At 40.5% G+C, this 27,719-nt stretch overlaps 2 protein-coding genes across 2 annotated transcripts in view; both read left to right on the forward strand.

Annotated features, from left to right (window-relative positions):
- ankrd11 (ankyrin repeat domain 11) overlaps positions 1–27,468 on the forward strand; it is a 170,970-nt gene extending 143,502 nt beyond the window's left edge. Inside the window, exons 5-13 of the mRNA XM_052092263.1 lie at positions 10,444–10,617; positions 11,432–11,632; positions 14,156–14,298; positions 14,428–14,575; positions 14,925–21,925; positions 22,367–22,465; positions 22,849–22,992; positions 23,115–23,207; positions 23,515–27,468. Of these exons, the coding sequence (XP_051948223.1) occupies positions 10,444–10,617; positions 11,432–11,632; positions 14,156–14,298; positions 14,428–14,575; positions 14,925–21,925; positions 22,367–22,465; positions 22,849–22,992; positions 23,115–23,207; positions 23,515–23,700 (8,189 nt within the window). The 3' untranslated portion in view covers positions 23,701–27,468. The remainder of the gene's footprint in view (positions 1–10,443; positions 10,618–11,431; positions 11,633–14,155; positions 14,299–14,427; positions 14,576–14,924; positions 21,926–22,366; positions 22,466–22,848; positions 22,993–23,114; positions 23,208–23,514) is intronic.
- LOC127619449 (cadherin-15-like) overlaps positions 1–27,719 on the forward strand; it is a 310,594-nt gene that overhangs the window by 178,884 nt on the left and 103,991 nt on the right. The window lies entirely within an intron of this gene.

The raw sequence follows: 27,719 nt of genomic DNA on the forward strand, positions 1-27,719 counted from the left end.
ATTGCTAATAGGGGGGTGTGGTTATGTCCTTCCTTTGACTAGCCTGCCCTAATGTTAGTCTCTTTCTCTGTCGGATCCCAATACTTATTTTTCTTTAAATGCTATAGTGGAGTGTTGTTTTTATGTTATTTATTCATAATAAATGCTTGTAATATTCCAGTAATCTTGCACGTTTTTCTTAAGCAGTTTGTATCCTCAATTTTTGGCCATGAAAATGAAACTGCAGCCGTTCTTAATGTTGCCTGGTTCTGTTGCCTGTTTTTATGCTGCATCATTGTCTGTCCCAATCTTGGCTCTGGTCCACCTCATACACCCATACTGGAACTTTTTGATGTAATCGGACTGCACTCTCCCTGGTCACCTCCCCCAGTTGGAAGGTTTCCAGTGCAGGACTAGTTAGATGTTTGTTCCATTCCTGCAGTGAGTGTGCACAAGCACCCATACAGCTGCTGGAAACATGTGAGTGCACATATAACCTTTTGCTGCTACCGGCGCTTTTTAATTATGAATAGTTAGCAGTTGCTACGAAAGCCATTATCAACTGGACCCGGCCTGAATGAAATGCAAAGAAGAGCCATTGCGGATGGTGACCGAGTGTGCTGTTAATGGGTTGTAATGAGCTGAAGTTGGTTTATGAAAGAAAGGAAAGCTTGGAGAACCCAATGGATAAAGTTTGGAATTAGGGATTCACAAATATAAAAATGTGGCCAAAAGTTGATTATTAGGCTACTTTTGTTACATTCATTATCCGATATGAGTGCTGGGTATTAAAATTCATTAAAGCTTTGCCTGTTTTTTGAATGCATCACCATCTTCATTTGAACGATCTTGATATTTATCTTTTTTTTTTATTTTTTATTATTAATTAGTTTCTTTGTTACATGTTTTGTCTTTGCGTTTTTTGCTGCCTTGTTGGCCAGGTCAGTCTTATAAAGGAGATTTTATCTCAATTAGCTTTTTATCCTGGTTAAATAAAGGTTACATATCGATTCTTAAATCCCAAGATCGATCTTTTATTCTATATGTGCAGTCCTTCACTACAATGAGTTGTAATCACTCGCATTTGCAACCAAATTTTGCACTGTACAACTAAAAATGTATATATTTGGCAACTGGCTTGTAAATGTTTTTGATTTCACTCACCAGTAATTGTGTAGTACTGTGGTGGAGTATTCACCAGCGAGATCCTTTCACTGCGTGTCAAGAGTAAAAGTTGTGTTTCCAAAGACGAAATTCACGCAACCGATTTGTCATTGAATAATGTCTAATTTAACACTCTTTCTGTTCTTTACAGTCAGTTGTTGGTTATATAAACAAAGCTACATTTCATTGTTATCAGGCATAGCACAGATGAGATAAAGCCATTTGAGTGTCTCTCATTAACATACGCTCATTTAAAGACATTGTTTACAGACGTGCCGGTTTTCTTAAAGAGACAGTACCGGTTTTAAGCACGTGGTCAACAAATCCATGTAAATACCTGTAAGTAGCACTACTACTTTTTTCGGCTGCTCCCATTAGGGGTCGCCACAGCGGACCATCCATGATCCGCATATTTGACTTTGCATAATTAGTACTATTTACAGATATTTGTGCCATTAAACAATGAACATGTAACAAAATATAATGTATGCAATATAAAATCATGTGTACTGATACATTGATTTGTTAATTTTTTTAAAAGCTAAACTGTGACTAAGATGATGAAACGCTAAATAAAATATTAATGGTAAAATTTATATTTTCATATTGTACCTAGTTAGAAGGTCCCCTGTATAATTATATAATATATATATAACTATATATTTCACAAAATGAAAATGTTTTAAAAGTGTATGTTATGAAAGTTATGAGAAGTATGTCTGAAGTAATGTAGGACCTCTAATTTCATTGCAATGAAACAACTTTGAACTAATTATTAAAAAATATTGTTTTATCTACTTGGCATTGTTTTTTAATCCAAGCAAAAAGTTTTTTGAAGCAGATCCCTCCATCACATTTTGTTTTGGATTTAGCATTTAATTAGATGCTGGAAACAATTTTTCGTGACTGTATATTGGATATAAATGGAAAGTACGTTATTATAAACCGAGTTCTACAATTTCACCCCTTGCATACCCATTTACTAAAGCTGTCAGCTGCCAATTAGAGTATAGTTCTCTCTGCTCCATTTAGCACCTTTGACCATATTTACATCCATTCTGCAGAATTGCACAGAATTGTCCCCAAAATCAGCACAAAATATTCTAATATTCCATCAACGCCTGCAACAATTATAAAAATACCGCCGGTAGTGATAAGGTCGCCAGTATTTCACGTATGCCTATGTCAAAGTGAAGGTATAATAAATCCAGCCTCGCACTGTCACTGTTTTCTGTCCTCCATTTTCTGGAAGATTCCATTCGAAATGCATAATTTATCTCGCTGATATTTTTTTGCAGAATCTCCCTCTGTGCATGTCTCTCTCTTGGGCTCTCGGTGCATTCTGCAGTCAGGGAGGCTCTGCAATCATCTGTGCCACTTTGCTCCAGTGCAAGAGCGGCCCACGAGGCCCAGGAGCACTCAGGATATTTCCTTCCTTTTCTCTCTCTTCCTGCCTCCATCTTCTGTGTGTTTGCTCATTATCTCTGCTGTGCTTTCTCAGGCCGCAGACATCTTTGCTGCATTATGTATTGGAGGGGGAACTTGGCATGGAAATTGAATGCAGTGTCACTGCTCTAAAGCAGCACAGAGCCTTCGCTAGTGCCGATGCATTTACCTCGCTAATAACAACAAGGATATTACTGAGACCGAATCGCTTCTAAGCTTTTTTCTTTTTTTGTTTTTGTGATCTACGCTGCATGATTTGGGATCTTTGGCCATGCTGGGCTATAGCAGACGGTGGACGTGAGCTGCGGAGAGAGTGGGTTGGCTGATAATAGATGGCAATATTTGCTGCTCCTCTGCTGCCCACGCCTTGCTAACGCTGGCAGGCATGAGCGCTGGTACACGCACAGTTGCTCTCATGCGCACACACTTGTATTTAGTAGGTGTCTGTTTGCTGTAGGCAGAGAGATTTGTGCTGTCTATCAGATCGGGCTGTAGTTGTTATTTTGGCCTTCGTGTAGCCTTCTGCATTTGAGCGTTGCTCATATTCCTGGAGGGAGGAATGTTTTTGTAGTATTTTATTTTCGGTCATGCTGCGATCTTATGAATTATTCACTATTTGATTTCACTGTAGGTATCAGATCTGGTGGTGTCTGAATTGCGTTTGCCAGCTCCTTTGACTCTGCTTTATTACCGCGCCAACCAGCGGTGCTGCTGCCCCAGGTGAAGAGGTGAAGGGTGGCCTGCATTCACATGAAGCTCAGATAAAGGAGCCTGATCCATTAACGTTATACGTTCTCTCTAAGAAAAAGCCACAAGTGCTCTGTTGATGACATCATCTTCATGGCTGATTATATATTTAATAATGACACCTCACCTTTTAAACCCTCTGCCATACTGTCCTTTCATCTGCTGTGCATAAACCATTGACACAACATCCTGTGTGCACTTCCTGTTTCTTCTGCCTTCATTTCCTGTTTTTTTCTGGGCAGCTTGAAGACTGATTCTTTCTAAGTTTTGTGGAGGCCCTTTAAGGCCATTCTGCAGTTTGGGTGATTTCTATAACTATTAGGGATATCCTGATTTATTTATTTTTTTAGAACGACTACGAGTACTGATACTGATGCTCGCCGATACAGTTTATTTTACTGTCCATATGAACGGATTATTTCAATTTCATTATCAAAATGGTGTTTAAGCACATGCAAAGTAAACTTATATTTATCATTAAATTGCAGCTTTTGCTGTTCTCACTAGGACAGAATGTGATTCGAATGTGTGTGCTGATTGTTTACGTAGTGACATTAGTGTGTCAGATATAGGGATGCTCTGATACCTGGATCGGTATCGGCTCCGATACTGAAGCTTTTAGATGGATCGTGTATCGGTCCGACGAGTCCGATCCAATTCTGATACTCTGTGTTAGTCATCGTTACTGTCAAGCTCAAAAAATGAGACAAAAGAACCATAAAAACACCATTAAAGTAGTTCATATGACTCGTGCATTTTATTCAAAGCCACTTGAAGACGTGCGATAGCTCTGTGAATCACAAAAGGCTGTGTTTAATAACTAAATACATAGTATGCTCCGCCCCAGCGTGTCAATGAATGGCTGTGCTCTGTTTACACACACACACACACACACACAGATGCGCGCGCCTATTTTTAGCCTTCACGCGGTGCGCAATATTTGAGCGCTACTCAAGAACAACATCTCAGATGTAGATGCTCAATAGTTCGGTTCACTTATAATATATATTTAGAACGGCACCGGAGGTGCATTTTACCAGAATTTGAATAAGAAGCTAATTAAACTACTGTGAACCTACAAACAGACACATACAGGACGTCCTGAAGAGTTCAGAATGTCAAAATAAAAGCGTGAGGGTTTAAAAGTTAAAGGTGCACGATTTGAGATATATTATATATTATTATTATTATTAGCATTTGTTTACAAATTATAATACAATTTCAATTGAATGGGTTCCAAACAATAACTGTGTGAATGAAAATTTAGCTGAACTAAATTGAACAATATAAATGTAAAGATATTATTAACTGAAGATGCAAAAAACAACAATACTGGGATCAGATCGGGATCAGTATCGACGATAATTTCCGATATTGGAATCGGATCGGAAGAGAAAGAGTAGTATCGGTGCATCCCTAGTCAGATGGTATCTGTTTCTGGTATCGGAGTATTTTTACGAGTACGAGTACTTGAGTGTGATATTGGACCCGATTCTGATACAGTATTGTTATCGGGACATCCTTAATGTCTTTGAATACTATGAAGTCATGTACCCGATTTAAACAAATCCCCAAGCATAGATTGTGCTACGGACTTGTTTGATACCTTAGATTGTATTAAGTGCAACAGTGGCCGCCCACTTTTTCAGCCGTCTAGGTTTCGAAAGTATTTTAACCAACCAGTTACGAGGGGAATCACAACATTACAAACATTTGATTTGAAGCTAATAAGTATTTGATAATCGCGCAAAGAGACTAAAGTACAAGTCTGTTTACTTTACGTCTGTAATGAGGAAATAAACTACGTCCCATGAAGCACTTTGATTGATTATTAATTTGAAATACAAAATCAATATACACTCACTGAGCACTTTGTTAGGAACACCTGTACACAAGGGATGGGATGATATATCGAATTCTGATATCTCTAACCAAAACCATATTGTGGCATAGCTCGATATTTCAAAATTTGGATTATTGTTTTCTGTACATTTGATCATAAATGAAGGGACCCGTCAATCAGCACAATCTCTCGATCACTTGATTTTACCCCGACTGCACTTTTTTTTTCTACACTGTTAACAGGGTTCACACAAGGTGCTTCAAGTGCTTGAATTTAGCTTTTAGTAATTTAAGAACTGGAATACCTGGAAAATTGATTGTTTCCTCCGTGTAATGTGTCCATCAAAGATGATCCTGCACTCCACTTTCATTGAATAATGTGCTTTAATATCCTTTCTGTTCTTTACAGTCAGATAAAAAAGTTAAAAGAAATATAAATTTAATCTCACGCAGCATGGATTCTCGTTGATGTTCGCTGAACTGGAACTTTGAGCCGCTGTGAATCCTTAAAGTGACAGTAACCTTTTTAGCTTTTCTTACACAAATGAATGTAAACTCAGTGTTATTACTTGTAAATTGTACACATTATTTCAAACAGTGATGGCTCATATCATAATTACATATACAATTTCATGATATAATATTAATGTATATAATGTAGAATTTTTGTATTTTTACAAAGTAAAATTTTGATTATTATAATGATGAGAAACAAAGTATTCTAAATGTGCACTTTCACATACTTTTTCATGACAGGTTTTGTTTTTTCTCAGTTTTATTCCTTGTTCTGCACCTGCTCAGCCTGAGGGCAGCCCACTATTTGTGCTCTTTTCTTATAGAGAAATGTATATAAGCAACCCATATTATTTAAACTTTGAGCATTTATATTGTGTATTGAAGCACTTTATTTTGATGAGAATTTATGAGCATTTTGCCTAAACTTTTCTTCAGAAAATAGAAAAATGTCTGGGATATTTTGTTTTAATTGTATTATATAAAATACAATTTTACCTCATATCGTAAATCGAAGCAAATCGTGAGAAATATTTCGTCCCATCGCTACTAGACACCTAATTGTTCATGTGATTATCTAATCAGCCAATCGTGTGGCAGCAGTGAAATGCATAAAATCATGCAGATACGGGTCAGGAGCTTCAGTTAATGTTCACATCAACCACCAGAATGGGGAAAAATGTGATCTCCTTTATTTGGACCATGGCATGATTGTTGGTGCCAGATGGGCTGATTTGAGTATTTCTGGGATTTTCACACACAACAGTCTCTTGAATTGACTCGGAATGGCGCCAAAAACAAAAAAAACATCCATTGAGTGGCAGTTCTGTGGACAGAAACACCTTGTTGATGAGAGAGGTCAACGGAGAATATCCTAACTGGTTTGAGCCGACAGAAATGCCACCGTAACTCAGATAACCACTCTGTACAATTTTAAAGAAAATGAAGTTGAAATAATGCAGACTGATTGCTTTAACAGAAGTATAAACTCATAGTAGGTCTGTCTTGAAAGTTTTATAAGTTATTGTTAAAAATCTATGCTCCTGTGGAGGAAATGAATCAGAGTTTTACTTCTGGAATCAGACTGTTGCACTGACATGCATTGAAGGAGGAACCTAAGACATATCTTGGGACCAGAATATCAGAGACTTGGAGGGATGGGCTCTTTTGACATGGCCCAGTAAGCAGCCACCTAGCAATGCTTAAATGTGTTTGTTTTAAATGCTCACACATTGACCATTGGAAATATTCTTTCTCTTTATGGCTTCGGTTTCTGTACCCTCAGCCCCTGACCTAAATTCCCTTAATTCTCAGAGGACACAAAGTATGCACTGCTCACATATACCAAGTAACTCCATACTACCAGAAATATAGCTCTTGTTTTTTTTGTGTCAAGTTCTAGTTTTAGTGATCAACATCGACTGCTGGAAACAGCCTGTATCACCATCATTTTAAACTCTGAGCTAATCAGATGAGTTCATACTGAACATTTCCTTGCCCCAGTGTGATTGGCGCAGTACTGAGGACAAGCCAGTCTTGAGATTTTTTGTTGCAGTCATTCAGTGTTTCCCGCTTGCATGGTCAAAGACATTGCAAACCTCACACCCAGCCAGCTCTTCTGGTTTGAGTTGTAATAGCTCATGAAAAACTTGTCTGGCCACCTTCATTATGGGACTTTTGGGAGTTTTATTTTTATTATTTTTTCTCAGTGATGGTTCGAGTATGTATTTGTAATCACAGAAATGCATTAATGTCAATGAGATTTGGTCATCATAACAGATGTGAGCTGTTTTTGATTTCCACCAATGTTTTGGAGCAACAGGCCCTCAAACCTGCCCTCTGAAGAGCTATTTGTATAATGAATAGATTGTGATTAGTGCTGGAACATCAACAACAAATATATAACCGAGTTGTGATGCTTTTCAATAAGATGATGATTGACTTACTGCTTACCTGAAACTACCAGATATCCTGAAGACACTTAAATTTGTCTCTTGAACAAAATTATTGCATCAGGGGGTTTGATGTACTTTTCTCATTATGTTTTGTTTTAGTATTTTAGGGAGATATAATGTATTGTGTAACAAAATCTAACTTAACAAGTTTTATTTTACTTGATGTGGACTTGTGGTCTCGTGGCCTTCATTTGTGCGTTCCTGCGAAGTCCAGGTCTTCCACGAGGCCGAAGGGTGACCCATTTGACATTTTAGCACTCAAAAGGGTAATCATGAGCAACCTCAATGCACCCTTCGACTGAGCCTGCATCAGTGCAAGCTCCACAGCGGTGTACTACCCAACAGTCCCTAATGCTGATCCTCTCGACCAATCACAGCAGACTGGAATTTTGTACTGAAATAAAAATCATGGCAGACGAGGCGATGTCAATTACAGTTTAAATAGTGATTCGTACTGATTGTCAGTGATGGATCACTTGCTTATCTTGTGTATAAAGTATCACTTCTTAGTCTGACGTGTATAGCTGGTTCAAAACTTTGTTTTGCTCAGTTTTCCAAAGATGGAATTGCTCCTATTCAGTTTTTATTCCCTCTCCATTTCTGCCTAATTCCCAATGCGCTCTTAAGTCCTTGTGGTGGCGTAGTGATTCTCCTCAATCAGGGTGGCGGAGGACGAATCTCAGTTGCCTCCACTCCTGAGACCGGAAAACCGCGCATCTTATGTGGCTTGTTGACCGCGTTACCACGGAGACGTAGCGCGTGTGGAGGCTCACGCTATTCTCCGCGGCATCCACGCACCACTCGCCACGTGCCCCACCGAGAGCGAGAACCACATTATCACGACCACGAGGAGGTTACCCCCATGTGACTCTACCCTCCCTAGCAACTGGGCCAATTTGGTTGCTTAGGAGACATGGCTGGAGTCCCACCCTGGATTCAAACTTGTAACCGCGAGATATATACCTGCATATACCTGTGTGACTGTGTATAAATGTAAAGTTTTTTGCAATCTACGGCAATCTACACATTTGTCTATTTAAAGGACCTGCATGCAACCATCGTGTTTATTTGTAGAGTCATGTTTATTTGTGCTCTAAACATTTTAAAAGATGGGCTTGTTGTTGTTTTCAGAGGTTCTTGGTTAAATGATCTAATGCTTTATTGTCAGTGTGTTGCTTAGAAATATTTAATAAAAAAAAAAAGTTAGTTTACTTTCGTAAAATTCGTTCCTTTACCCTTTCTGTGAACGAATTTTCAAATATTAATGTATAAAACTCTGTGTATATGAAGAACATGATGTATTAAAGCATCATCTGATTGAACACTTAACCCTCATGCACCCTCACGGACTTGCTGTCTAGCACGCCGTCGTTCTTCACTCGCTTACGTCACCAAAATCTGGGCTCAGAGGAGGACCGCAAGGGCTTAGGGTGCCGTTTGGTACAGGGCCAGTGATAACACGTTTGATCCTTCCATCAGAAGACTTTTGTAATACTGTGGCAGAGTCATTACCTTAGTTGAGTCTATTTAGTGCAAGTCTAAAAGAGCAAGCACTGCATTTTTGTGTTCCCCTCATCCACCCATTAAAAACCTGTTTAGACTGCTGCTGCAGTTCATGCTCTTCGAGGTTCAAGTCGCAGGAATGTGACTAAATGGCAAATCTGTGTGTTCAAGGGGTTGGGGTACATTACACATAAGTATTTACAGGTGTTAGCATCAGCCCCAAATGTGAAATAATAATCCCTGGAAAGATCTCGGTGACTGGAAGCGTTCACTGTCTGGCTTCCTCTCTCTATAAATTATGTTTGTGGCCTTGAGCAAATCACTATGTTGAGAACAACAACAAGCTGGTTTGTAGATCTTCCATAGATCAGACATGAGCACAAAGCTAGTTGGCAGGATTGTTGTACGTTAGGGCTGTCACGGTTATGAAATTTGGCTGACGATTAATTGTTTTAGGGTTTTCACGATTATGATCATTGTCATACAGTTGAATGGCAATCTCAAATGCGCCAATCATTCCCTTATTTGGACAGTAAAATGTGATTGGAATTTAAAGTGGACTATAATCACGGTTAGATCAAATATCGATTATGGAATAATCGCTCCGCATTTTTATTGGTGTTAATGGCAAAGGAATGCGTTTGTGTGTTTGAGTGATGGAGAGAGAGAGAGACATTTGGGCATGTTTGCACAGTTTGAGGCTTGGGGATTGTACAGTTGGAGGGCTGTCCTCATGCTTGCCAGTTTCCACTGTAAGTTGATAGCAAGGGTGAGACTTGTGTAATGGACTGGATTGCTGCATTGTGAGGCAGGTATGTTCACACTGACATACTGAGAATAATTGATGGGCGTTTCTGTGAAGAGCAGCTGCTTTTGTCCACTCGCAGCGGTGACCTTGCCTTAGCCAAGCTGAAATGTGAACACCGGCCATTTTGTAATCGGAGACAGCCTGCCAAGTCATACCCTTAAAGAAACACACACACACACACACACTAAACTGGCAGTGGAGGGCCCACCCCTCCCCATGGGGCCTCCAGGCCACCAGCAGGCTTTCAAATTGTAGACATGGGCAGAGCGGCTGGGAATTCACCTGAGAGATCTAGGTTTCGCTTGACCTTCAGATGTTACTAAAAAGGCCACGGACAGAATTGCGGTTAATGCATATTAACTTGCGCAAACTTACCTAGAGTGATTATGAAGGTCACAAATCTGAGCATAGAGAAAATTGTGTCTGTCCACGAGTATGTATGAGGCGGTTTGTGCTTTAATATGCGCCTCTTTTCTCTCTCAACAGAAAAACAAGGTCCAGAGCGGAAGCGCATTAAAAAGGAGCCCACTAACACCAGGAAGTCAGGCTTGCCGTTCGGAATGGGCATGCCAGGGATTCGGGCCGGGTACCCCCTCTCAGAGCGGCAGCAGGTGGCTCTTCTCATGCAGATGACGGCGGAGGAGTCCATAAACAGTCCAGGTGCGAGTTTGTCATGGGCGACACGTCTCCGGCGGTTTCAGTAGCGTCCACTGTCCCTGCCACATTCAAGCAATGCTTCATTTAAACGACACTTCATTAGAATTCAATTAAACAAGATAACCCTCATCAATTCTTAGTACTTCAGTGAAATGGACCTCTGCAATCTTAATCCACTGTTGTTCATCAGCCCTCCGGGTCTGTTGATGAAGCAACAAGGGATATGGTTGTACTTCTCCAATATGAATAGTCCTCAATTTAGGTTAGATTTTATTGGCTCACCTGGTATTGCAATCTAATGTTGGAGGTTTATGAAAATGAAAGGTATTGGGATTGGCAATCTGTTTTAGGCATTACCATGTGGCATCATTTGGTTAAAATTTGTATGTTATTTCAAGTATGCTCTTTCTCTTCAAATGGTTCTGCCGAATTTATTTTTCCAAAACAAAGTACTACAGGAAATGTGTGTGTTTCACCATGCCTGTTATTGTTTTTCACTGTGTGTTTTGTTGACTTGGCACTGAATATAAATAATGTGTGAAAAATCTATATTTGTGGCTGTTTATCCTGTGTGATCTGTAAAAATGTTCAGCTTTAAATTTGCTGTCGAAAATATCATGCAAATCCAAGGGGTTAAATTAAATGAAGGGTTTTGTTTAGTTAAGTAAAGATGTGGAAGTAGGCATACAATTGACCATTTCCTGTGTTTGTGGTACAAGACTGCCACCCAGAGGTTAAAGCAAACAGTACAGAGTCAATTGCTGTTACTGTTTCTTTGTGGCTGTAAATAATCAGCATTACTGATATTTCTGTTCAGACACAACACCAAAGCACCAGTCACAGTCAAGTCTGGGTCAGAAGGGAACACCAAACTCTGCCTCAAAAACCAAAGACAAAGTGAACAAGCGGAATGAAAGGGGCGAGACACGGCTGCACAGGGCGGCCATACGTGGGGAGGCACGTCGCATAAAGGAGCTCATCAACGAGGGGGCTGATGTGAATGTGAAAGATTTTGCAGGTAAGAGGAGCCATCAGAAATGTTTCTCACTTGACATTCATACATCATAATCTTTTAACATAGTATTAAAAGATTAGTACAGTTGTTCTCAAACTGTGGTCTGTGAAGGATTCCAGGTGGTCCACAAGTTGATTGACTGATTTAAAAAATGGAGGGAATATTTGTACTAAGTGTAAATACCACAAAACAAACTCACTGTTTCTTGGCAACAGCCAATGGAATCAGAATCAACAACAAAACACTTCGTTATGAATATTGAAGAAGCAGCGTGGAGAGTAATGATATTAAATTGATGTTTAGCGAGTTTGAATCCACATTTTTCGAGGCGCGTGAGGTGGCGTCTTTCACTAGCGGCACATCATATACAAATTATTAGTATTTGCCCCCATCCTAATTTCTTCTGTTTTTGTGTATTTCTCATACTAAATTGTTTCAAATATGCAAACTAAATCTAACATAAAACAATGGCAATCTGAGTAAACACAAAATACAGTTTTTAAATTATAATTTTATTTATTGAAGCAAAAAAGTTATCCAATACAAACTAGGCATGTGTGAAAAAGTATTTACCCCCTTAGTTACTAATGCCCAATCTATGAAACTGCATTCATAATGGGGTTCAGCTGGACTAGACACGCCCACTCTTGATTACTGTCAGCCCTGTTCAATCAAATCAACACATAAATATAACTTTTTCAGCAGCATGAAGTTGCCCAAAGGGTCTCATCAGTAGCACACTATGCCAAGGTCAAAGAAAATTCCAGAAATGATGAGGATAAAGGTGATTGAAATACATCAGTCTGGGAAGGGTTACAAAACAATTTCAGAGGCTCTGGGACTGCACCAAACCACAGTGAGAGCCATTATCTCCAAATGGGGAAAACAGTAGTGAACCTTCCCAGAAGTGGTCACCGACCTTCCAAAATTCCTCCAAGAGCACAGTGATGACTCATCCAGGAAGTCACAAAAAAGCCAAGGACAACATCCATGGAACTGCAGGCTGCTCTCGCATCAATAAAGGTCACCGTTTGTGACCCCATTATCAGAAAGACACTGGCCAAATATGGCATCCATGGAAGAGTGGCGAGGCGAAAACCACTCCTAACCCAGAAGAACATTAAGGTGTTTTGCCAAAACACACCTTGATGATCCGCAAACCTTTTGGGAGAATGTTCTGTGGACTGATGAGTCGAAAGTGGAACTGGTTGGAAGACAGGGGTCCCGTTACATCTGGTGCAAATCAATCACAGAATTCCACAAAAAGAACATCATAACTACGGTCAAGCATGTTGGAGGCCGTGTGATGGTGTGGGGATCCTTTGCTGCTTCAGGGCGACTTGCAATAATTGAATGAAAAAAGAATTCTGCTCTCTACCGGAAAATCCTAAAGGAGAACGTCCGGTCATCGGTCCATGAGTTGAAGCTCATGCACAACTGGATTATGCAGCAAGACAACGATCCAAAGCACAGGTGTAACTCCACCTCTGAATGGCTCAAAGAAGCTAAATTAAAGTTTTGGAGTGGCCTAGTCAAAGTCCTGACTTGAACCCGATTGAAATGCTGTGGCAGGACCTTAAACATGTGGCTGAACTAAATCAGTTCTGTAAAGAAGATGGGTCAAAATTCCACCACAGCGTTGTGAAAGACTGATCTCCATTGATCAGAAGTGTTTGGTTGCAGTTGTTGCTGTAAAAGGTGGCATAACTAGCTATTAAGTTTAAGGGGGCAGTTAGTTTTTCACATTGGTGATATAGGTGTTGGATACAATTTTGCTTCAATAAAAAATATATATTTGAAGACTGTATTTTGTGTTTACTCAGGTTGCCTTTGTTTTATGTAATATCTATTTTGAAGATCTAAAACCATTTTGTATGTAAAATACACAAAAATAGAGGAAATCAGGAAGGGGGTGAATACGTTTTCACATCACTGTTAGTCGCAGAAGAGCGAGGGCCATGGTGCCCTGGCATTCTGGCCAATCAGCCATGACGCGTGCTCTCAGGTTTGGTACCATTAATTGTATGTGCATTTCTTCCTGTTTGTCAGCAATGTGGTTAAGTCAATATCCTCTCTTGTGCCCAGCGCTGACGAAAGGGAAGGTGATTGTTCCTTCACAATCATATCTACCATTACCACAAAACACCAGGGTACATCTGACACTGTAAAAAGCTTCTACAAAAAAGAGACCGAAATAAAATTATAATTGACAGAAAAAGAATTGTAAGCTGAATTTTATGATACTGTTTCTATTTGTCTCAACTCAGAAACATCTGTGACAAACACAGCAGTCTAACCAATCAGTGGTTGAAGACGTTGAAAACGACATTAAATGAGAGTTTGGGTGGTCCGCAATTTTAGTTTTACTGTTGAAGTGGTCCGCCACCTGAAAAAGTTTGAGAACCACTAGAATAAGAAATAAGTTGTGATTGCGTTTTGGATTCAGGGTTAAAACTTTAGCACACAAAGTAAACTTAAAAAGGATATATGAGCAGATACATAAGAGTGTAGTGCTGTTTATTTAAGGCTGGACCGCACTTCATGAGGCTTGCAACAGAGGGTATTACGACGTGGCCAAGCAGCTGCTGGCAGCCGGGGCCGAGGTTAACACCAAGGGCCTGGATGATGACACGCCTCTACATGATGCATCTAACAATGGCCACCTCAAAGTAAGCACCTCACTGAGCACACGCACTGGTAAAACAAACATTCTGAGTGATATTTACAACACAACGTGATTGTAAGATTTTAATTTGGTAACTTAAACTTGATTAATGACCCATTTTCTGGTTTTATAGGTAGTGAAGCTGCTGTTACGAAATGGAGGTGATCCTTGTCAAAGCAACAGAAGAGGGGAGACACCATTAAAAGTGGCAAATTCCCAAACAATGCTTAATCTGTTGCTGGGAAAAGGCACTTACACCTCCAGTGAAGAGAGTTCCTCAGGTGTGTATTGTGCTATTACGATCACCAGCCTTTATTAGGTACACCTGTACATCTACTTATTCATTATATCATCTAATCAGCCAATCGTGTGGCAGCAGTGTAATGTATAAAATCATGCATATGTAGGCCTGGAGTTTCAGGTAATGTTCACATCAACCACCAGAATGGGGAAAAATGTGATCTCATTGATTTGATATTCGCATGAATACGTAGATGTACAGGTGTTCCTATTAAAGTGTTGTAATTGAGTGTTTTGTTTTTTTTTTATGTATGGCAGAATGTCTGACAGGAAATGTTCACCTTAGAAGGAGTCCAATATGCTTATATTACTTCTTCTGTATCCCAACAGATTCTTCAGAGGAGGAAGATGCCCCATCATTTGCCCCATCTAGCTCTGTTGATGGCAATAATACAGACTCCGAGTTTGAGAAGGGCTTAAAACTAAAAGGGAAGGGCATGGACCCACCCAAATCCACCACCACTCCTGTCAAGGATGAGTATGAATTTGACGAGGATGACGAGGACGAGCGTGTCCCACCTGTGGACGACAAGCATCTGCTTAAGAAAGAGTTCCGCAAGGATCCTGTCACCAAGACCAACAACTTAATCTCCATACCCAAGATGGAGGTTAAAACCTATTCCAAAAGCAACTCGCTAACACCAAAGAAGGCTGTGCGTCGGATCCTGTCGGACAGCAACAGCTCGGACGAGGACGACAGGACGTTGTGTTTCACACCCACGACAACACCAAGGCAATCTGCACCTCAGACCAACGTCAAGAGTCGGGACTCGACAACACAGAGCTCCAAGCAGCAAAAAGAGAAAAGTAAAGTCAAGAAAAAGAGGAAGAAGGAGACAAAAAATAATGTCAATAAAGAGGTTCGCTTTGGTAAAGTGAACGACAAGTTCTGCACTTCGGACTCTGAGATCGGGGACCTGGAGAGTGAGGATGATAAAGGCTCAATGCAGAACTCAAACTGTGTAAAGGACTCTTCTACTTTGAGCCTCAAAGAACCCTCTGTTTTTAGTTCTCTGTCGGCATCATCTTCATCCTCCTCACATGGGAGTCTGAGTTCACAGAAACACACGCAGTCTCTGGCAGAGCAGCACCCAAAGCAGTGGAGGACAGATGGGTGGAAAACAGTCTCCTCCCCAATGTGGTCTGATGTCAGCTCCCTTTCAGACTCTGTCAGAACTAGACTATCCAGCGAGTCGGACTACTCTTCTGCTGACTCCAGCATTGAGTCTGTGAAACAGGTAAAAAAGAAAGTGCAAGATAATAGAAAGAAAAACAACACGCATGCCAATACAATAGACAAAAAGAACTCTGAGTTTTACAAGAACTCAAGTATGGATGGAGCCACTTCCAAAACAGATAAAGAGGGAAAGGTGCTGAAAAAACACAAAGTGAAACACAAACACAAAAGTAAGGAAAAAGAAAAGACTTCAAGTGTAGTTTTGAGTCAAGACATGAATGAAAAATTTGTCAAGAGCTTTTCTTTTGACTTTGACGACTCAAGGCAGAAGTCGCTCATTGTTGAGACAGAGTCACCTTCTGAAAATAGGGTCAAACTATCCAAACATGACAAAGATCATTTTAAGAAGGAAGACCGACTGTCCAAGGGTAAATCTGAGGACAAGGACTGGCCAGGTAAAGAAACTCAAAGGGTCACTAAGGAAGAGAAGTCCAAGAAAACAAAGGAGTCCAACAAAGATAAGGCGAGCAAAGAAGAGAGGGACAAACCTTTGAAAACTGAGAAGGAGAGAAACATTAAAGATAAGACAAAGGAGGAGAAACAGAAAGCCCATAAGGATGATAAAAAGAAAAAGTCTAAGGATAAATCTGTTAAAATAGACAAAAAGAATGAGCAAAAAGAAGACAAACATTTTAAATCTGAGAAAAGTACTAAAGAAGAGAAGGAAAAGACAAAGAGGGATAAGACCATCAAGGAAGATCCTGATTATGAGGATTATGATTTAAAAAATAATTTATTAGAGGACACCAAGATGAGTGCATCAGATGATCCCCATGATCTGTGGCAATCAGACATGTCTTCTGACAGTTCGCTTTATGGGGATGATAGCTGGGACGTCCCTGTGAAAGAATACAAAGCCAATAATGCAGTCAAGTTAATTGTGGAAACAGTAAAAGAAGAAAGCAGGGACCGTAAAAGGGAAAATAAAGTCAAAGATAAAAAGCCAGATCATGTGGAAAAGCGTCCCGAAAAGGAAACTGCATCAAAAAAGAAAGATAAGGAGTCCTCTGATAAGAATACTGACAAGAAAAAAGACTGGACGGACAAACAAAAGTTAACTTCTAGTCAGTCTTTGGAAAAAGAGAAGAAACGAAAAGAATCAGCAGAGGGTGTCAAAGAGAAGAAAGAAAAGGATGCTGTGGAAAGCAGCAGAGACAGAAAAGATTCATATGAGATCACTAAAGAGAGGAAAGACTTCAAAGCAAAACAAGAATCATTGAGAGATGACTATGGGAGTGATGCCTTCTTTAAAGACAAAACAGAGAATGAACCCATTTGCAAATCTGATCCAAGGGAGAGGAACCACTCTGGAAAAGACAGGGAGAAGAAAATGGATGTTGTGGAAAAGAAAGAGAAGTCAAAGGGGGAAAAACATAAGGATAAGCCTAAGGAAAGAAATTTGGAGCAGGATAAAGAAAAACCTGAGAAGAACTCAATCGAGAGGTCAATGAAAGAGAAAGATCTCGAAAGAGCCTCCAAAGACAAGCGGGATGGGGCTAAAGAAAAACATAAAGATTCTCATAGCAAAGACAAGGAAAGGAAGATGTCATCTGAACAGAATAAAGACAAGAAAGAAAAGACTAACCAGGACAAACATGCCGACAGGGAAAAAGATTTCTTGGAATTTAAGAAAGAAGACCGGAAACCTGAAAAAGTGAGAGAGAAGACATGGTATACAATTGCTGATATTTTTACAGACGAGAGTGAAGATGAAGATGACGATTATAATGGAGGCGTAGCAAAATTAAGTGACTCTCTCGGACTGTCAGACTCTCACAGAAAAGATTCCACACCTGACCGGGATGAAATGGATAATTTCCAAACAGATAAACATAAGAAATACTCTGTAGAGGGGAAAGCACATTCCACAGAAAAACTAAAAGAAAAGGAGCATAAAGATAAGAAAAAAGAGAAGACAATATTTGATGCAGGAAAAGAGAGAAAAGCCTCCCTGGAAAAACACAAGGATAAAAAAGACAAAGATTCAACTGACACAAAACACAAGGAACGTAAGGACAGAGCATCTGTGGATTCAAATCAGGACAAGAAAAGCAAGCAGAAACTTCTTGACAAGAGAGATGTTGGTGAGGAAAAGAGCAAAAGCAAATACAAAGACAAGCCAGAACACTTAAAGGACAGAAAATCCTCAAAAGGGAGTGGCGAAAATGAGAAATCTTTGTTAGAAAAACTTGAGGAAGAGGCCATGAATGATTATAAAGATGATTCCAATGACCGACACAGTGAAATTTCATCTGACAGTTTCACAGACAGAGGTCATGAGCCTGTCCTATGCAGCTTCTATGACTCCTCTAACATCAGCATACCTGAAATGTCAGAAGAGAGAAGGGAGTCATTATCCATCACTAATCCACAGGACAAGTTCAGAGAGAAAGAGAGGCACAGACATTCATCATCGTCATCTAAAAAGAGTCATGACAAGGATAAGGACAAAGTAAAGAAAGAAAAAGGGGACAAAAAGGATAAGTCGGAGGAGATTAGAGATTCCTATGGCCGCAGAGAAAGCTTACCCTTTGACAAAGAGCCCATGCCATTGGAGGCTGACCCTTACACTTTTCCATATGGTTCCAAAATGGATGGAGAGGATGACTTGGAAAAGACTCTGGAGTTTGAGAAGGAGATGTCCAAAAAGGACAAGACAAACAGTCTCATTAACACTGAGAAAATAAAAGATAAAAAGAAGAAAGAGAAACACAAGGAAAAAGTGAAAGAGGAGAAGCATAAATATTCAGATGGCTTTGGGTCATTCAGACACTCCAAAGAAGAACAAAAATTTGGATTGAAAGAAAACGCTCAAGTCACAAGTCTTAAAGAGAAATCTAAAGAAGACTCTAAATTTGATGGGAAAAACAAGGAGAGAAATAAGGACATAATAGACAAAGACTTCAACAGGGCAAAGGTCAAAGATGAAAATGACAAGTTTAGCCAGTCAACTCGAAAGGACAACCGCCCCCGTGAAAAGCTTTTGGTTGACGGTGATCTCAGATTAACAAGTTTTGGCAAAATGCTTAGTTTAAAAGATCAGGAAATTGAGGAGCGCCATAAGAAACACAAAGAGAGAATGAAGCAGATGGAGAAACTTAGACACCGGTCAGGTGACCCAAAATTTAAAGACAAGACCAAGTCAAATGAAGAGTTAAAGAAGAACCGCAATGAACTCTCATCCAAAAAATCTGGGTCAGTAGAAACTGCTTTGAAAGAGAAAAAGTTCAAAGATATTGTCCTTCCTGCCCAAATGATGTCTCCTGAAAGAAAGTCACAACCTATGGACAGTCAGAACTCAAAGGACTGGCTTGCTGGTCACCAAATGAAGGAAAGTCTTCCTGCATCTCCACGTCCCGATCAGAACAGACCAACAGGGGTCCCCACTCCAACATCTGTGATCTCATGTCCAAGTTATGAGGAAGTCATGCAAACTCCACGTACTCCATCCTGCAGTGCAGAGGACTATTCTGATATAATGTTTGATGGCCTTGAGTGTCAGAATTCTTCAGCCACCACAATATCCATGAATGCCTGCTCCCCGACTTTCTTCGATAGATATACTAACTCATCACATAGCTTTCAAGAGGGAACATGTATAACACCCGCAAAGAACATGCAGTTACCACTTGTGAGTCGCTCCGCCACCTCTGATGTAAGAAGACCTCTTGAGGGTGAGTTCAAAGCAGAGGCAGACAAGTTTCTACGACAGCAACACCTATTAGAAGGCACAGCATTTGAGTCTTCGGCCTCACATCTGACTGAGGACAAGATTGCAGCTGACAGCCTTAATTGTCTTTCTCCAACATGCTTTTCACCTCCTATTGAAATGATGTCACCCATACCTGACCTATCACAACATGATAGTATACCAGAGGAAACTTCTGCTGTAAATTCCATCAGTGAGAGCAATGATTACCCTTCAGAGTGTGTTTATAACAACTATCCCATGAAGCCTTCAACTCCAGTCCATAGACCTGACCCCCAGGAGCCATGTCTGGATATAGCTGCTCCCCCAACTCCGGCCCCAGCTGCCTTGCCTAACCTGGATATTGATGATCTCTCAGAACCACACCAGAGTGGGCCTGGTCTAATGCCAGCTCATCCGGTGAGTGTTAGTGACTACTTGCCTTCTGTTGTCAAAGAGCAAGAAGAAGAAGAAGACGAAGAGGAGGAGGAAGATGAGGAGGAGGAAGATGAAGTTTTTACTGGGGATGCAGCAGAAGATAATCATTCTGAAAACGAGACCATCCAGTCTAGAGACGATCCCCCCTATTCTCTTGGGATTGACGAGTCTTATAAGAAGTCTTGGCTGGAATGTCCGGATAGAAGAGAGCTCGATGTACTTCCCATAACACCCACCCATCCACAGGACAACTTCATGGAAAACTCATGTGATCCATCCATGGGCTGGAATTCAGAAGAGCTCATGAAATCACCTCATGAAAGTTATAGAGAGGTTGAGGCTGCTGTCTCAAAGATAAGTAGTCCCTATTCACACTCTGATTGTGATCTGCAGCACATCCCAAATGTAATTCCTGTGACGCATCCTCACTCTACTTACTCCAGAGCATACTGTCCGTCAGAAATCTCTGAGTCTCATTATGAAGTCCACAAAGATACAGTGGAAGACATTACATCACCAACAAGACCTGTAACAGAGACATTGGAGTCAGAATCGCCTCGACTTGAAACTTTCTTCACTGATTGCAAACCCAATCTTGAGGAGTCTCGGATTGACCTAGAGCCCCCATGCATGATGCAAGACAATAGACAAGAGTCTCCCAGGTATGTTGCTGAGAGCAGCATGTCTGTAGCCCCACTAATAGAGAATCCTGTTGTTTCCTGGGTAGATCCATTCTCTGGTACAGCTGATGAAATGGATGATATGGGTCCCTTCTCAATACCAGACCTTCCATTGCAAGAGAAGGAGTTGCAGGATCCAGATGTAACCCCAGAGATTGCAGAAAGCAAGCATCCACCTCTTCAGACAAGACCTCCAGGCATTGAAACAAGTGAGGATGTTGAAATGATGGATGCTGACTTGCCATGTTTGTGCAAAGCTCCTTGTTCTCCTGTAATGGTTCATCCTCCCAAATCTGCTGAGGATTTGGTTACCCCAGCATGCGAGGAGAGCTATAGACAACAGTGTGAGTTGGAGCCTGAGCCTCGGAAGGTCTTGGATCTACCTCCCATTAAAGAAACAATCCCAGAGGAGAGAGGGGCATTTGAAGTGGATGAGAACAATGGTAACTTGTTTATTACTGAAAAGGACCATGAATACAGGCAAAAAGAACCACTCCCAGATATTATGATGCCGTCTGTTATGCTACAACCTCTGGAATCACCTGCTGCCACAAAACAAAATCCAGTGGTAGCTTTGGGTCCCTCTTGCAGCCCACAACCTTCTGTTACGGTTCCAACTGTCTCATTGACCACCACCACCCAAGTGTCAGAGACCCTTGAGACAACCGCCAAGTTGTTGGTGACTATGCCAGTACCTGAGGCACCCAAGAAAATCGAGGAGATACCTCAGAGGATGACCCGGAAAATGGCTCAAATGCTAGCCAATCAGAACAAGCTGAGTGGAGCAACTACTTCAAGTATCACCTGTTCTGTATCCTCTCTCATCACCACAAGAGTCACCTTAGAGAAGGAGAAAGAGCCCATCAGCTCCAACACAGCTCAAACCTCCACTCCAGCACCTGCACCGATCACCAAAACAAAAGGCAGGCCTGTTGAAGATGACGACAGCCAGTCCCAACATCCACGCAAGAGGAAGTTTCAAAAATCAGGCCAGCAACAGGTGCAGGTTCAACTTGTTAACACAGCGATGAAGCAGACCCGGGAGATGATCCAGCAGACTCTGGCAGTCATTGTGAATGCCATCAAATTGGATGAGATCGAGCCGTACCACAGTGACCGTTCCAACCCCTATTTTGATTACCTTCAGATCCGCAAGAAAATTGAGGAAAAGCGGAAGATTTTGTGTTACATAACACCGCAAGCTCCCCAGTGCTATGCAGATTATGTGACGTACACAGGCTCCTACTTACTTGATGGCAAGCCTATGAGCAAGCTTCATATACCTGTGGTAAGCATTTTTCTTTGCAATCTTTATCAGGCATTCTGTGCATAAAGACTCTTAACTACTAACCAGGTGCATGAATGATTCTAACCATAAGTCATTTGTCCGTCCTTACTAAAAGCAAAAATTCTTTGCGATTCCACAACCTATTGGGATGTTTGGTCTTTAATATACATTTTTTGTGGAGCAGGACTTAGACCAATAAGATTTCACTGTTGGCGGTCCTGCTGCTTGTCACAGCTGGTTAAGAAAAAAAACTTTCATTACTTGTTGCTTCACATCCAATCCCATTCCATCTGGTTAGGACATGGTGTAATATCACTATTTATGTACTTCCATTGTTGAGCTTAATAAACATTATCCTGATAAACATTAGTCATGCAGATTCAGTGTTCCGGAATTATGAGTGCGGTTTGATTGACATGGCAATTATTCCTGCTATCTTAGATTGCTCCACCCCCATCTTTGTCAGAGCCCCTGAAGGAGCTTTTCAGACTGCAAGAGGCTGTGAGAGGGAAACTCAGACTGCAGCACAGCATCGAGAGGGTAAACTCTTGCTCTTTGCCTTTAGTCATTCTCTCTTTACTCTTTTTCCATTTTCTCCGCGCTGCATATCACGCATTTCACTACAGATGTCACCCTGTTAGAAAGAAAACAGTGATCACACATGCCACAAAACCTTTGAAGAATCATCAAAGTCTTTTTGTAAAAGAGAACCAACTTATCTGTAAAGTATACTTCAACTAAGTAAGCATATTGCAGTGTGATCAAGCTCCCCATTTCATCTCAATTTTTGTTCTGATGTGACTTGCAGACCTTGATCATTTCAAAAAACTGTTCCTCCAGCCTTGTCCCTTGATCAGATGTTTGCTCATGGGGCATCGCTGGATCAGTCCTGCCTCACTCTTTGATTTTATACCCCCTTACAGGAGAAGCTGATTGTATCTTGTGAGCAGGAGGTTCTGCGTGTTCATTGCAGAGCAGCAAGAACAATCGCAAATCAGGCTGTTCCCTTTAGTGCTTGCACGATGCTGCTGGATTCAGAAGTCTACAACATGCCATCAGAGAGCCAGGTGAGTCCTCGTTTCTAAGGTCACAATATTACTAGTTACAAATGGCTAGTTACAAAAGCCTATGACTTTATGGAAATAGTGGTTATCGTTTTTAGCATTTCTTAACGAATCTCTACTTTCAGGGGGATGAGAACAAGTCTGTAAGAGATCGCTTTAACGCTCGGCAGTTTATCTCCTGGATTCAAGATGTGGATGACAAGTACGACCGCATGAAGGCGAGTAATTTCCTTTGCCATTCCTCGTGTATTGGCCCAAACGGAATCTGTGCACCTCTTTTATGGGAAGTCCATAGAATTATGCAGGATGCAGGAAACCAGTATAAAATGAGAAAATGATGGCAATTCAGATTTTGGAAATTTGCAGAATTCCATGGACACAGATTCCATGCAAGCTTGGCACGTTTACATTTTTATCTTGCCTGATTTTCTATTCATCTTTAAGTCTTAAAGGTGTGAATTAAGTATTGAAAGAGGAAAGACTTTGCATAATCTCAATCTAATCATTGGTATCTTCCTCCGGCAGACGTGTTTGCTAATGCGGCAGCAGCATGAAGCCGCCGCTCTAAATGCAGTCCAAAGGATGGAGTGGCAACTAAAGGTACAGGAGCTGGACCCTGCTGGACACAAATCCCTGTGTGTGAACGAGGTCCCCTCCTTCTACGTGCCAATGGTCGACGTCAACGATGACTTTGTACTGTTGCCTGCGTGACACAGACTCATATTGAGACTCTGAGAGTTTGGTCTAATATTAATGATCTTATCAAAGAGACATCAAACAAAGTTCGGTAAGGGCTAGCCGGTTTGAGGAGATTTCTTTGAGGAGAGCAAATATATATTACATAGAAAAAGGGTAAATGACATACAACTCATCCTTTTCTGCCTGAGGAGGGGGCCGTCTTTTTTACAGGAGAAAAACACAACTTGCACTTTCATTCTTCAAGTTTTTATGGTTTTGTTTGGGATTCAAAAAGCAAAACTGCTTTTAACCTTATCCCTCCTGTCTTTGTTGATCACAGGGGACAGAATTTTTCTCTGTTTTCCCCCTAAACTAAATGTCAAAAAACAAGAAGCTTCAGACAGAATCCGCCACCAATGTGCTGCAGAACCAGGGGACAGACGGCAGACCGGTGGACCCAAAACTCCGAACACGGCAAACACCTCAATGTGCAGGCACAAAAAAGACCCAGTGGGGTGTAACAGGAGTGCTCACACGGCCTTTCCTTGTATGGACCCATGTCTACGATGACTACGGCAGTGGAGAGAGTGGCTTTCCTGCTGTACAGCACCCTGTGCAGCCCCAGAACCAGAGCAGGATAGCAGGGCTCCGTGCCGGAGCAGAGAGGAGAGACTAGTTTCAGGGTATCCACACAGGGCATGAGATTTAGAGTGCCCTCAAAAAGGGGTAATGGTGTATTTGGTCCCACATGCTGGATCAGTAAGCCTTGGATGCTCCCCAAGCCAGGCCTGACATGCCCGCCTTCATACGGCTGCCCAAGGAAAAGACTAAAGAGCGAGCATTGCAGTCGCAAATCACAAGGACTTGCAGGACTGTCTCTTGGACATTTTTCTTTTTTAATGTTTTTCGTTACTCGGGCATTTCATTGATCCCTTTCTGAGGAAGTGACTTGAAACACTACAGAGCCAACATTAGTTTAATGGAAAAACAAATACAAAACAAAAAACAAAAAAAACAATGTATTCCGTAAATGATGTACAGTTTTTATAATCATTAACCAATGTATTCTCGCTGCCTTCTAGATAATTTATTTTGCCACACATTATTGCACAGTTGTAAATAACTTATGTACTGTAACATCACTCAGTTAAGTGTAAAAAATAAATGAATAAAAGTTATCATTGTATGTACAGTTCACTTTTGGGCAGCACCCCATCCCCCACCACCACCCTCCCCATACCCATGGGCCAAAAAGTTGTACACATTGACAGTATTTTCAAGACATCCATGCAAAGGTCCTAACGGTTTCTTTTAAGGCTAGTCAAAGTTCATTCAGATTGTCATCGCCGCCATCGTCATTACAAAACACAGTTTCCCTCCTGATTATTTTGTCACACCCATAGTTCAGATGTAGCAGAGCGATTATGGATTTATTTAAAGAATAGTAGAGGTATATTATTCATCGTTTTATCACACAAGTATATATCTTTAAAAAGTATAAACCAAGAAAATGCCTTTATGCAGTTAACGTCTCTGATTATCTTCTAAAGCTGCACAAGTCATAATACAGGATCGATCGTAAGACGAGATTTGGAGCGACTTCATTTGGGTCTGTTCAGATATACAAACCACCCCATGAACAGTGTAGTATATACTTGAATTTGTTACACAATAATGGGACATCTAGCTGCTTTTTGTTCTTTTTGCATTCATTATTAATGCACAAAATTGCTTCAAGGTTGTTTTAAACTGTTCTCCCTTTTTTCCCCTGAACTATACAACTATTGATTAATATAAACTGGGAGATTGAAGTAGAACATGACCACTCATTAGTTATCCTATAGGCTCCTCTCTGGATTTTCTGCTCACATTGTCAATATATTTTTTATAAAGTACGATTCTGACCGAGCATGAGGATAAATATACAAACTAAAGAAACCGCATCAGTCAAAAGGGACTCTCAGTTCTCTCAGTCCCAACGCAAATACCTTTTTCAATTTGTCTTCTAATCTGAACGGTGACTTTTATTGCATGACATTTAAAAGTGATGTCTCGCACAACACGGGCACCTCCGTTCTTGGACTCATTATTTGTATTCTGGGGCTCTCTGACTGTTTTGTTCCATTCTCAACATGCTTGTGGATCCTCTTTTCACAGGGGTTTTTGTTTTAGTGCACCAATGTCAATTGTTTTCATTTGCCCTTTTTCCAGTACTTTTAGATTATCCATCAACACAGAGTGAGAGTTGTTTTTAGAAATGACGTGTTTTTAAGAAAAGAGCTTTTATATCTGATTATTAGGGGGAGAGGGGCTTGAAATGTAGTTGTAATATTTTACCCTTCCTCATTACCTGCCTGTTCTTCAGTGTGAGGTGCCGTGATGTTTGCTCAATCATCCAGGCTCGTGTTGAGTTTTTTTCATTTCTGTTTGTTTCATGTGTGCGATTTGTGAGTCTGTGAAAGTCCCACATGACGCAGTTATGCATGTGTGCATTGAGTCGGGGTGCAACAGGTGTCATTAGCTCGAACAGGTAATTGTTTTGGATGACTAATGTCTTGGTATTTTGTGAGTACCGTACAGTGCAAAAAATGTCTATAAAATGAATATCTTTCCATTAGAATTGTTCATTTTCAGTGTTTTTCAGTGTTTCTTTGTTTCTTTTGTGTTGTGTAGTTCCTTTAACAAAAAAAAAAAAACATTGTTTTTTGAAAAGTGCATTTGGTGTTTTTAGGTGCATTTTATTTCCCACAAAACCAAAATAGTGTCTTGTTAATCAAATGGTTTGTATGTATCATCACAAAGCCCCTGTATACTTATTGTTTACAAGATATCATGTGAATTTTCTCTGTTCTGTGATGAAGGTTGTTTGGATTCCTACAATTGATCCCATTTTAAAAGGCTTGAAATTGTGAATCCTCTTTGGGCCTCAGTACTCGGGCCCTGACGGTCGTTAAACCCGCATTTAAATGCTTATAAGCACTCCTTTAAAATACTGTATTGGAACTCGACTAACTATGAGATTGGACTAAAGTCATCTTACACTAGCTTGCCCGTGACTCACTGGCCTCTGTCTGCAACACATTACCTCGAACTAATTGCATCGATTGCAAATGAATCCATTTACTTTCGTTTTTTTGTCTCTAGCTAGATGGATTACAAAGTGTCAAGCCACAATTTCAAGCCTTGTTTGAAAAATGTATTTTCCTCCGTATACGCACACACTTTTTGCATTGGAATAAACTCATTGCTCATGTAGGAACTCTTCATAAATAGTGAGAAATAACCTATTTATTATCTTTCTGACACCTGTGGTATGTTTGAGTCTGAAGGTCTCCGCTGTGTAAATTTTCCTCTTGTAATGCGTAACGAGACGTTGTACATAGCTGTAAATAATATTCCAGGACGTTTTGCACCCTCCTCTTTGTACTAGTCTAAACTTGCATTAGAATGTGAGGTTCTTAACAGCGACGAGACGTGTCGCGCTCGCTGCCGGTGATGTAACAATGTATCTTTTTTTATTTGTAAAATGTAGTTCAATTGTGTACATATTGTTGGAGCAGCTATGGGAAGGAGGGGTCATGCTATCGTCAGTGCTGTCAAAGATCCAGTACCTTCACCTTTAGCTGTGTTTGATATCCTGCAATTTAAGAAGCGAGAAAATAAAAATGAAAAAAAAAAAAAAAAAAACTCTTAACGGAGGAAAAATTCAAAATTGATATTTTCTACACTTGCATGTACAGAGAGCGCGAGAACTGCTGTTGTTCCTCAGAGATTATGTTCGTAAATAAATTTTTGAAATGACTTTGTCTCTGTGATTTCTTTTTGTGAGCTGCTATATGACACATAACCACAAGAGGGAGTATAGAGTGACATAAAGGCCATTTCTGTATGGCAAGCCTTTTTAAGTTTTAATCATTCATGTGGTATGAATTGTTGATATCAACAATTCAGTTTTCACTAGTTAAAATGCTGATTCTTGATCATAGAAATGTAATTTCTACTAGTGAAATATCCCATTCTTGACATCAGTAATTACATTTGCACTAGTGAAC

Source organism: Xyrauchen texanus, chromosome 2, assembly GCF_025860055.1.
Source record: "Xyrauchen texanus isolate HMW12.3.18 chromosome 2, RBS_HiC_50CHRs, whole genome shotgun sequence".
In the NCBI taxonomy this organism is placed as follows: Eukaryota; Metazoa; Chordata; class Actinopteri; order Cypriniformes; family Catostomidae; genus Xyrauchen; species Xyrauchen texanus.